The sequence below is a fragment of the Garra rufa genome, chromosome 17 (assembly GCF_049309525.1).
Source record: "Garra rufa chromosome 17, GarRuf1.0, whole genome shotgun sequence".
Classification (NCBI taxonomy): Eukaryota; Metazoa; Chordata; class Actinopteri; order Cypriniformes; family Cyprinidae; genus Garra; species Garra rufa.
Window position 1 is genome coordinate 29,570,404 of NC_133377.1, and position 12,772 is coordinate 29,583,175.

At 35.1% G+C, this 12,772-nt stretch overlaps 1 protein-coding gene across 4 annotated transcripts in view; it reads left to right on the plus strand.

Moving 5' to 3' along the window:
- Positions 1–12,772, plus strand: part of igf2bp3 (insulin-like growth factor 2 mRNA binding protein 3) — a 35,617-nt gene that overhangs the window by 19,137 nt on the left and 3,708 nt on the right. The window contains exons 6-15 of one of the 4 annotated variants that reach the window (XM_073822009.1): positions 944–1,222; positions 3,280–3,414; positions 3,557–3,679; positions 7,223–7,358; positions 7,454–7,588; positions 7,770–7,841; positions 9,988–10,107; positions 10,213–10,287; positions 10,399–10,530; positions 10,632–10,745. In XM_073822009.1, coding sequence (XP_073678110.1) covers positions 944–1,222; positions 3,280–3,414; positions 3,557–3,679; positions 7,223–7,358; positions 7,454–7,588; positions 7,770–7,841; positions 9,988–10,107; positions 10,213–10,287; positions 10,399–10,530; positions 10,632–10,745 — 1,321 coding nt within the window. Of the gene's footprint in view, positions 1–943; positions 1,223–3,279; positions 3,436–3,556; positions 3,680–7,222; positions 7,359–7,453; positions 7,589–7,769; positions 7,842–9,987; positions 10,108–10,212; positions 10,288–10,398; positions 10,531–10,631; positions 10,746–12,772 lie in introns of all 4 variants that reach the window. The other 3 variants (XM_073822008.1, XM_073822011.1, XM_073822010.1) reach the window with 3 other exon arrangements.

Here is a 12,772-nt window from a genome sequence, read left to right on the forward strand (position 1 = left end):
CATTAGTTAACATTAGTTAACCACATTAGTTAACATGAACTAATAATGAACTGCACTTATACAGCATTTATTAATCTTTGTTAATGTTAATTTCAACATTTACTAATACATTATAAAAATCTTGTTAACATTAGTGTGAACTAACATGAACAAACAATGAACAACTGTATTTCCGTTAACTAACATTAATGAAGATTAGTAAATACAGTAACTAATGTATTGCTCATGGTTAGTTCATGTTAGTTAATACATTAACTAATGTTTAACTAATGAACCTTATTGTAAAGTGTTACCGGAGTGGTTAAACCAAATAATTGTGTATAAATTTCTAAATGAGGCTGTTTTAAAATAAAGGTAACACTACATTAGTTAACATTAACTAAGAATGAACGATACTTCTACAGCATTTATTAATTTTAGTTGATGTTAATTTCAGCATTTACTAATGCATTAATAAAATCACAAGTTGTGTTTGCTAAAATGAATATACTGGTGAACTAACAATGAACGACTTTTTATTTACTAACATGAACAAAGATTAATAACTAGTGTAATAAATATATTGTTCATTGTTCATTCATGTTAGTTACATTTAACTGTTAACAAATGACACCTGCTTGTATAGTGGTACCCAAAGATTAATAAGTAATGTGTTTTTCATTGTTCATGTTAATACATTTACTAATGTTAAAAGATGACACGTAAAGTGTTACCACAATTTTATTTTAATCCCACACACGAAAAACAAGCAGGACATTTGGGATTTATAAAGGTAGCTTTGTGTGTTCATCCATCTAGTTCATCTGTCTATAATAGCTTTTGTCCTTTCACTGAAACGTAACTTTCAAAAGCATTGTGACTTTAAAAATGAGTTAAATGAAAATATCTGTTGACATAGTATACATTTTAATGTTTACCATTCTTCTGTTACTCACTTTTCCAGAGCATTGGACAAATTAAACGGCTTCCTTATGGAGAACTACGCACTGAAGGTTTCCTATATCCCCGATGAGACGGCTGCAGTAGATGCTCCTGCGGTGGGCGGAAGGAGAGGTTTCAACCCACGCGGACCGCCTCGCCAAGGCTCTCCCAATCTGGGCGCAAGACCTAAACTACAGTCAGACGTGCCTCTACGCATGCTGGTGCCCACCCAATTTGTAGGAGCTATTATTGGCAAGGAAGGTGCTACCATCCGCAACATAACCAAGCAGACTCACTCAAAGTAAGAATACTCAGTGTACGTAGTTGTAAACAGTCCTGTTTTTACACTGCGAACATAAGCAGCACATTTACTTTGGCGCCTATATTAAGATGTTACAACATTCACACTGAGCACATAAGGCTCTACAAGCATCAGCTCTAAATCTATTTTTGCATGTTGAAAATGCTCTATCCACCTTATTCTTTAACGTGGAAGTAAGGGTGAAACTTCTGGTTCATTAGCCGCTATAAGGAAATGAGAAGAATAACAATGTGCAGTAAACGGTAAAACTGTTTGCACTGCAAACCTGTGTACTCATTAAGATAATACATTAATAATATGGTAAGACAAACCAATTTGCATTATCAAGCAGCAAAGCCAGCTGTTTTCTACAGCTAAAAATAGCTGCACGCGGATGAGACCGGAAGCCAGACCCATAAAATTTACAAGTACGTACTTACGGGAAGAAAAAGGTGGATAAATGTTTCTCAAGATCTTTTGCAATATAGGACCTAATGAAGTCACAAAATAAAGAACCTAGTAAGTGATTAATCACTCTGTTTAAAAAAAAAAAAAAAAAGAAATGTTGGGGTTGTTAAATTAATCATGCAATGATGAGCAACCATATTGACGTCAGGTTTCAGTCTGTGTAGGTAGATTGTGTTAATGATTCTTAAAGATAATTTCACTATAATTAGTTTTGTATTCTCAGTGATCCACTTCTGATGTTGTTTTTACACAAATCACTGTTGATTTAATTTGTAAGATTTTAAAAATAAAAAAATAAATCAATTATGTATTAATTGGAAAAATAGTCATTTTCCAAATTGACATTCTTAAGTTTGATTAAAATTAATACAAAAACTTGTGCAACTTTTAAACTGCAGCTAAGAAAAAAAATTGCATGTTTTATCTATTTACTTTTAATTAAATATATTTATCTATTTACTTGCTATTAATTGAAAAATAAAATGTCAATCACTTTCTAAAATGATATTTTTAAAGTTTAAAAATAATTTTGTCCTTTTTAATGTGCACTACCAGTCAAAGGTTTTTGGACGGTAAGATTAATGTTTTTAAAGTAGTCTTTTCTGCTCACCAGGCCTGCATTTATTTGATCCAGAGTACAGCAAAAACAGTGCAATTTTGAAATATTTTTACAATTAAAATAAATTCAAATAGAAACAGTCATTTTAAATGTAATTTATGTCTGCGATTTTTAAAGCTGAATGTTTTGCATCATTACTCCAGTTACATGAGCCTTCAGAAATCATTCTAATATTCTGATTTGCTGCTCAATAAACATCTATCATGTTGAAAACAACGGAGTAATTTTTTTCAGGTTTCTTTGATGTATAGAAAGTTCAGAAGAACAGCATTTATCTGCAATAGAAATCTTTTGTAACATGTCTATCGTCATTTTTGATCAATTTAAAGCATCCTTGCAAAATAAGTTAATTTTTTTTTATTAGTCTTTGAATCTTCTGGTCATCAAGGAATCCAAAAAAAAGTATTCAACAGTTTAAAATATTCATTGATGATAATATTAATAATAATGTTTCTTGAACAGCAAATCGGCATATTAGAATGATTACTGAAGGATCCAGTGACACTCAAGACTGGAGTAATGATGCTGGAAATTTAGCTTTGATTACAGGAATAAATTACATTATAAAAAAAAATATTAAAATGGTAAAAATATTTCACAATATTACTGCTTTTGCTGTATTTTGGATCAACTAAATGCAGGCTTGGCAAGCAGAAGAGACTTATTAAAAAATACTATGGTTCAAAAACTTTTGACGGTGTAGATGTTTTTTATTTTTTTTTTTATTTTTTTTTTTAGTTATTTTAAATACCTGTTTTATATTTTAAGATGCAATTTATTCCTGTGGTAAAGCTGAGGGGTGGGCGGGAGAGAATCTTACAAACCCCAAACTTTTGAACCGTAGTGGTGTTTTACTGTCTTTTAAACAAGGAATGGACACTTTTCTGTGTCTATTGGCATCTGGAAGGGAATCCTAGAGTTGGTCAGACTGCTCTAACAAGTTTATTACATATTGTGTATGTGTACACAGGATTGATATCCATCGTAAGGAGAATGCAGGGGCAGCAGAAAAGCCCATCACTGTTCACTCCACACCAGAGGGCTGCAGTTCTGCCTGTCGAAACATCATGGAGATCATGCAGAAAGAGGCAATCGACACGAAGATGTGCGTTGATACACAAACACTGTGCGTCATACGGTTTCTATTTATCCATCTTCGTTAGTCATACTACACTGTTACAGAGACATTTACACTCCATGTTACACATTCAGTCACACTATACCCTCCTCTTCTCTCTCATACACAGCACTGAAGAAATCCCTCTGAAGATTCTGGCTCATAATAATTTCGTCGGCCGCCTGATTGGAAAAGAGGGACGAAACTTGAAGAAAATCGAACAAGATACTGACACAAAGATCACCATCTCACCGTGAGTTGCTTTTCCATTGTGTTCTTCAGCACATTTTTCTTGGAGTGTTTTTCTTATTCATCACTCTGCATTGGATTTTTAGATTCTGCTTTCTAGCATACACTAGGTACATTCAGTTGAATCTTGATTTTTTTTATATAGATTTCCCAAGATGTCACATTTATTCTCCAGAGGTCTTTGTTTTAAATGCTTGCTTAAAGGTAACAGTTATTTGTAGATTCACTTATCGCTCACGTGTGACTGGTTGCCTCTTGCTACTTGTATCTAAGGCTATGTTCACACTGCAGGCAAATGTGGCCCAAATCTGATATTTTTATTTTTTTTCGCTCACATGTGACTCAGATCTGTTTTTCTCAGTGTGAACAGCACAAACCACATGGAAACAGATTATTTCAATTCCATATGGACACTTAATCGTTATAAATAGACATTTTTCCTGAACACACAAGTCACGTCTAACTCTTAACCTGAGGAATGCTTTGGAATTTCCGGTTTCTAGTCAAAGTAGCGTATATTTCGAGCTGTTAATCTAATGTTAAACCTATTAAAATGTTTTTAAAAAAGCACATGGCTCTGTAGTGCCATCACTTTGCAATGTTGCAATGACCACCATTTGTTAGTGCCTTACTCCTCAAAGTTTAATGAGTATGTAAATGACACAAAGCTGCCGACGTTAGCTACATTAAAAACAGATGGACGCTATTTGAATGGGTTCCTATGGAGACCGGAACAGAAGAGTATCCAATCTGATGTTAGAATTCGTAATGGCGGCGCTCACTTTTTACTCAGGAAAAAGGTCTATAGGTCAGATGTTTTGCAATGCGACCGCAGTATTAAACGGTCATTTTGGAATTCATGCGACTTTTACGTCATTCTAAATCGTCGTGATTCTGCACTCATGGGAGTCACTTCAAAGATTTTACATGCCCAAAGGTATCAAGACAGTTGCGAAAGGTAGTCAATAGAAGTATAGTAATGTGTTCAAAGTATTACAACCACAACTCAAGCAAAACATGAGGATTTGTTTCATAAACTTTACAAAACTCTGCTTTCTTCTGACACATCCTTTTCTTTCTTTTTCATATTACCTCTGCATAATTTCGCTGGCTTCTACAGCAGATCACGCTATAAATAAACACAATCACTTACTTTATGTCCTCCGTGTTTACTTCCGTATGACAGCGCCAGGTGTTGCCAAGTCCACAGTTTTCCTTGATTAGGCTAGTTTTGGACTTTTTGAGAGACAATTGGGTGGATTTTGTTTTGGAAACCTGGAAACCTTGTTCATATCGTTCTTTTGCACATCTGGGTCAATTCAGAACCATGATCTGTTCACACTGTAAATCTGATATTGGCCACATTTAAAAAAAAATTTTTTTAAAACAATGTTGAATGGCTGTACAAAAAAATTAGATTTGAGAAAAATGTAGAATTAAAGACATTGCACACGGAGTCCAAAATTTACGTATGCGCTTTTTTCATATTCGTCATCCTTTCCTGTCAAAATGCTTGTTACAGATGCGAGAAAACAGAAAAACGGACCAGATGTGAATTTTTTTTTTTAATGACTGGCGAAGTTTTCGGAGGCAGTGTATAAACTCTGAACAAAGACATAACATGAGGTTGTATTTATTTCGTTTTCATTTCGTTTTTGTCTTACAATATTGTAGTATTTATTAATTTTTTTAATTGCCTTTTATTTTTATATTTTCAGTTTTCAGTCTAATTTTAGTCTTTTTTTTATTGTTTGGCTTTTTTGTTTTAGTTTGAGTAATTAATTTAATCAGTTTTTATTACATATATTTATTTTATTTCATTTTAATTTTATTTTTATACCATCTAATATTTAACTTTATTAATTTAATACACTTTTTTTTTATTTCAACAGCAATGACTTTAATAGTTTTAGTTAAAGGGGACATTGGATGCCCATTTTTCCAGAAGTTGGTATGACTCTTTAGGGCAGGGGTGTCCAGAGTCTGTCCTGGAAGGCCCGATGTCCTGCGGAGTTTAGCTCTGGAGGATACCAGCCCTCCAGGAGCGACTTTGGACACCCCTGCATTAAGGGCTTCATAAAATGTGTGAAACATGCTTTGTTGTTTTACATGACCATTTGAGGAATTTTAACCAATTTTTTACCTCTTCTGTTAACAGCGACCCATTTCAGTGCATTTCTCTGTAAATGATAATGAGCATTTTTTTTGTGTATTTGGTGGTGCATTACCATCAAAAACAAAACTAATCAATGATGTCGGGAGTACTTACCCAGGTACTCGGCGTGTTTTCAACACAGGAACCAGGATCTAAATAAAGTAACTGGTAGAAATTTGCCCCTCAGAAAGTCCCTGCTCGCGAGGTAGTACTTTTTCAAAGGTCTGTAACTTTGGGGGGTGGGACTTGGGAGCTAAACATGCTGATTGGTTGAGTTCACACAGCACTGTATTTCAACCACCATTTATTTGCCTATTTTTCAAAATATTACTGTTATTGTGTCATGAAATGTAGCTTTAAGAGTATTTCAGGTGAGAAAGTAGTGCTAATGTGCTTCACCGATTTTGGAGATGTGAGTTCCATTCGATCACTGAGTGCTCGGTGCTCATGTATCCTGCCAAGAGTGCCTCACCTCGGCTAGTCTTTCTGACATTTACTACTGATGTCTCTTTAGTGGTTAAACATGAAATATTTCCATTATTTGTTCCAGGTCATATCATTTTGGTTGGCTTTCATAACTTTGTGTGTGTGTGTGTGTGTGTGTGTATATATATATATATATATATATATTAGTGGTGGGCCGTTATCGTGAGACTCTTATCGGGCGATAAAAAAAATATCGCCGTTAATCTATTCTCAAAGTTGGGTTGGGAGCTGGGTCTAAACTACGTAAGCTATGATGACTTTCACCTTGACATTTTAGCGCGGATGACGTATACCTAGTCGAATTGCACTGTAGGGGGCGAGAACGAGTCTTCAACTTCTGTGAAATTACCACATCAAATGAGACGTGCAGACATGGATGCAGCTGTGAAGCCGCTTCAGGGAAGGTGCGTTGCTAGACCCTTTTTACTGGGGCACGTGCGAAAGAGGCAGTAGTGTTTATCATATTTCCTCTTATTGTAAATACAGTGAATGTAATTACTGACATTATAAAGTACGCTGTTCCATTTGCAGAAATAATGGACTTGCGTCCGCCTGTTACCGGAAGTTTACACTCCTGAGTTGAACTTGCGAAGTCCAAACTACCAAGGACGCAATCTGAAAGTCGCGTGCAGTCTTACGTCACCGCACTATTTGCATAATCTTCAAGGCACTTTAGACCGCAATCAAAAAACACAGACAGCAATAGGTCTGGGGAAAAAGTTCTTGGAAAAATAAGTTCCTGGGACAAATTGTTCCTGGTAATTTGGGTGGAAAAGCTGCTTAAGACACATTTATATGCAAACGCCATGTAAAACTGAATTTTGCATCTGATGTCCCCTTTTATAACACTGGTTTTCTTTTGCATGTATTGGTAGTAACCCATCTACTGCTTTTTTCCAATCCCAGGCTGCAGGATCTGACGTTGTATAACCCAGAGCGCACCATCACTGTAAAGGGTACATTAGAGGCTTGCGCAAAAGCAGAAGAAGAAATCATGAAGAAAATCCGTGAGTCCTACGAGAACGATGTAGCTGCCATGCATGTAAGCCTGCAATGATTTCTATTTTCATCTAAAATTGCATACAGCACAACAACTTCATCTCAAGGAAAAAAATCTCTTCTCTTTTATTCCCCTAGCTACAATCTAACCTGATTCCAGGGCTCAATCTGAACGCGTTGGGTCTTTTTCCCGGTGCAGCAAGCGGAGGAATGTCACCCTCAGTGGTATCAGGACCTCCAGCTGGTGCTCAAGCTGGTTATCAATCATTTGGGGTAACAAAATTGGATAAAATTGTGTTTGTGTGAGATGTTTGTGTGATGTTTGTGTTTGGTGTTCACTTATACGAGTGGGGAGCGTATTAATGTATGTAATGGCAAAATGTGAAGTGAGCGCCTACAGTCCGTGTGTGTATGTATGGGAGCGTGCGTGTTAATGTGTGTGTTTCTCCCGTAGTGCAGCGTGTTTGGGGGTGAGGTGCCATTTTGGGCCTCTACGCTCTCCTCCAGCAGCAGCACAGCCTTTTCTGTAAGTTTTTGTTTATTATCCACCATGCAATGCATGGCTTGGCTGCTCGCTACCGGACTGGCTGAAGGGACAAACGTCTGCTCCCTGAATAGTCGCTGCCCAGGGGGTGTCGCTCAGCCTCCACAGCTAACAGAGATGCTGAAATGCTGCGGGTTTGATGTTTAACACGTAACGTGTGTGTGTGTGTGTGTGTGTGTGTGTGTGTGTGGGTGGGTGGGTGGGAATGAACGTCGTCAAGTTTGCAGTTAGATGGGAAGGGCATGATTTAACATGAGTCCAACTAACCCATCAGCTAGGATGAAATGCACAGGTGTCTCTCATTTGTGTCTATATTGTGTCTGTATTGCCCCTAGAGACTTAGAGTCATTCTCAAGTTGAATGTTTGCTCAGTCGACATTTGGTAGGTTTATAGAAGTAAATACAAAAAGACCCCCAAATAGGTGGTGGTATAAAATGTGAAGGCATGATTGAAAATGACATTGATGGAGGGAATTTTTTTTCTATAACCATTTATATTACCTGACTTTTAAAAATAAAGAAATTTTTCTGCTATGCCTTTTAACAGCAGCAGTTTACAGCGGTTTGATCTCACCTGTGATGCAAACATTTAATTTTTATTTTTGCGGCTGTGCCTTTTCAATTCAATTTCTTTAGGTGACCTAGGTTTGTTTAACAGCAGTTTTTATTTTATTTTATTTTATTGTATTATATTTTTTTTGCAGTTGAATACCCACTTGTTATACCCATACTGAATTTATATTCCCAAAAAATGGTGAATAGAATAAATCTAGCCATGACATTCACAGGATATAAATCAAATCAGTTATATATCTTTTTTTTTTTTTTTCTAGACATAACGAACATAAAAAGAAAATTATTCCAGTTTTTATATTTATATTTATTAATACATTTAATACGATACAAAATACATTTTTATAAAGTTTAATAAAATTTTCTTATCTAGCCATAATAAATGAATCCAGTTATAAATCAATTGGTTTTATTTTATCTAGCCATAATAAATTAATAGATAATCAATCCAGTTATAATTTATTAATTAATTAATTTTATCTAGCCATAAACTATAAAAATTAAATCCAACTATTAATATAAATGTTTCATTTATTTTAATCTAGCCATAATAAATTAATACATAACGAATCCAGTTATAAATATTTGTATTTATTTTTATCTAGCCATAATATATTTATAACTGGATTTATTTCCTTTTTTTATCCAGCCATAATAAAGTTTTATTTTATTTATTTATCTAGCCTTAATAAATTAATAGGAAATGAATCTAGTTACAAGTCAATTTTTACTTTATTTTATCCAGCCATAACAGATTAATAGGAAATGAATCCAGTTATTTCATTTATTTTATTTTTTTATCCGTAAAATAAGATTACAAATTCATAATTTTATCTAGCCATAACAAATTAATAAGAAATGAATGTAGTTGAAAATATTTTTTTTTGAATAGAAATGACCAGATTGTATATACAATTTTAAATGATTTTCTAATTCTTTCTTGATTTATTTTCCTGCTTCAAATTGACATGTTTTTACTAAAAGGGAAAATATTAGAATTGTTGAATTATACATTTGAAGAAGTATTTAATTTATTTTTGATTTGTAGTATATTGTATACAACTCATTGAAGTATTAATAATATTTTAAATCATACTCTTTGAGTTTGCATATGGGGTACAATTATGATTTTTGTGTGTGTGTGTGTGTGTGTGTGTGTGTGTGTGTGTGTCACATAATTTATAAACATACTGGATTAAGCAATTGTTTAAATATTCTAGCAAAAGAATTATAGCATCTATCCTACATGTATTGTCTCACGAAAACTGAGTGAGCAGATTTTCTGGTTTCTGAATGGGCAGGGTTTTTAATATCAGGATCACATCAGAATGAACTGTTTTTGCTCATTTTAAATAAATGGTGCCTTTGGTGTGGTATGGGCGAGTTATAAATGGCAATAAATGTTTCTTTAAGTTAATTGACTATGTGAGTGAATGTTTTTCCAGGATGTTGTTTGTCTGTGTCGTTATATACTCTCTGGTTATGTCTCCACAAAAACAGATTTATTTGGTGTTAAATGTGTGATCATAACTCATGAGTGTATTTGTGTCGGCAGTCACAGGTGGAGTCGGAAACCGTGCACCTCTTCATTCCTGCTCTGGCAGTTGGTGCTATAATCGGCAAGCAGGGCCAGCACATTAAACAGCTCAGCCGCTTTGCTGGTGCGTCAATCAAAGTGAGTGATGGCAAGAATAACCTGATGCTGTTTAACTTATAATTTCTCTATTTTGTTATGTGGTAGCAGTATTATAGTTTAAGATCTGTCATTTTGTCTGGATAGATTGCACCTGCTGATGGAATTGACACCAAGCAAAGAATGGTCATTATAACTGGACCACCAGAGGCACAGTTCAAGGTAAAAAAAAAAAAAAAATGACATTTGTACAATTTGAGCCATTGTATGAATATTCACTCATTTGATAGAATTGTATATTCATGCATTGATTTTCTGTGCTGTTTTTCTCAGGCTCAGGGACGTATCTTTGGGAAGTTAAAAGAGGAGAATTTCTTTGGACCGAAGGAGGAGGTTAAATTAGAGGCTCACATAAAAGTGCCATCATTCGCCGCTGGCAGAGTCATTGGCAAGGGAGGCAAAACGGTAAATGGCCGCTTTACGTTAACGTTTCTGTTCTTGTGTTCTCTTTAAAGATGCATTTATCCTCAGCATTGTTTGTTCATAACTGATCTGTTTCTCTTTAGGTGAATGAACTACAAAACTTGACCAGTGCAGAGGTGGTTGTCCCACGGGACCAAACGCCTGATGAAAATGACCAAGTAGTAGTAAAAATCACAGGCCACTTCTATGCAAGCCAGGTGATTATTAGAGATATTAGAGTGTGTCTATATGTACAAATCAAGTTTGCATGCACCTTGCAGAATCTGACAAATGTTAATTATTTTGCCAAAATAAGAGGGATCATACAGAGTTGTTGTTGTTGTTTTTTTTAGTACTGACCTAAATAAGATTTCACATTATAAAAATGACCCCGTTCAAAAGATTACATACTGTACACTTGATTCTTAGTACTGTGTTCTTATGTGAATGATCCACAGCTGTTTCCAGGGATTAAAGTTCTCCGTCGCTACGACGGATTTCCGTTACCTGCAACAAGTCTACAACGGATTTCCGTCAATTAGAAATAATGAGGGGAAAATAAACGTATAGCGCATTGTTTTGTTGTTGTTGTGCTGGCACACCAAAAATCATCCTGGCCGCGGCTTCAGCAGAGCAGAACTTGAATTTCGGCGCGGGTATTAATACACACTGGAATGTATCATTTGCACGCGCTTTTGAGTCCTGCTTAGTTAAAGTGAAAGAGAGACTAATTTGCGCGCTCTCTACTGCAGAAAAATGCTACAATGTATCATTTGTTGCCCTTGGTCCGATAAGGAGAGTGACAGATTTAAACAATTGTTAAGGGAGTAAGCAAATGTAATATTGACTTAATACCTGTGTTTCTCTTTTGTTTAGTGAAAGTTGTCCTGAACAGTTAAACTGCCTACTGTTCTTCAGAAAAATCCTTCAGTTTACACAAATTCTTTGAATTTGTGTATCTGAGCCCTTTCCAACAATGACTGTATGATTTTGAGATCCATCTTTTCACACTGAGGACAACTGACTCATGCAACTAATATATAAGGTTCAAACACTCACTCATGCTTCAGAAGGAAACACGATGCATTAAGAGCCGGGGGTAAAAACTTTTGAACTGAATGTACATGGGTGTACTTTAACATTTTGCTTAAATATCATATTTTTAATTTAATACTGCCCTTCAGCAGCTTCAGAAGATACTTGCATGTACAAGACACAAGTTAAATTTACCCTGATTTTCAAATTCCAAAAGTTTTCACTCTCTTACTCTGACTGTATGATTTTGAGATCCATCTTTTCGTTGTTAGAAAGGGTTCAAATACACAAATGCTGAAAAACTAAAGAATTTGTGGGACCTAAAGGGTTTTTATGAAGAACAGCAGGCAGTTTAACTGTTCAGGACAAACAAGGGACTCATGAACTATCACTAAAAAAAACAAAAAAAATCTGTATCATTCAGGTAGCAACACTGTATTAAGAATCAAGTGTATGTAAACTTTTGAACTGGGTCGTTTTTATAAATTCACTATGGACTGTAAAAATGTCTTTGAAATGTCTTATTCAGGTCAGTACTAAATTACCAAAAAAATCCTGTTATTTTGCTAAAAAGTAACATTTTGCTAATTCTGCAAGCTGTATAATAGCATGTTTCATAATTAGTTTAATCATTTAAAGGGAACCTCGGGTATCGAGACTGGTTTGGCTTAATATAAAGTAAATGATGTCTCTTACTGAAGTATGTAGTAGAAAACCAAGAACATTAATTTTTTTTTTTTTTTTTATCTGTATCATTTTGGATGATGAGGGGCGCCATTATTTTGATGACGTGAAATGGTTGCATTGGAATTACTACTTGTACGCTTGTCTTTGACAAGTTTTTTTTCAGTATCTGTGGTCTTCTAAAAGCCTCAAACAGGGTTTCTGCAGGATTTTCAAATCTTATTTAATGCCTTTTAATGCCATTTCTAACATTTTAAATGCCATACGCATCCAATAACTACAGTGCTTGTAATTAACTTTTTTACGTGGTAGCACTGGTGCTCCCAACTTCAAAAAGTTAGGTACTTTTACAAAACCATTTGAAAGTGGGAGAACACAAACAGGATTTTAAAAAGCGTGTCCCCAGTGGAAATTACGCCCCTGCGTGAGTGGAACTCTTCCGCTGAGTTATCATTTGATGTGAATGTATGCTGCGCTGTATCTGACAGAATGTACGCTGTAGCACGAAATATAGCAGATTGTGGAG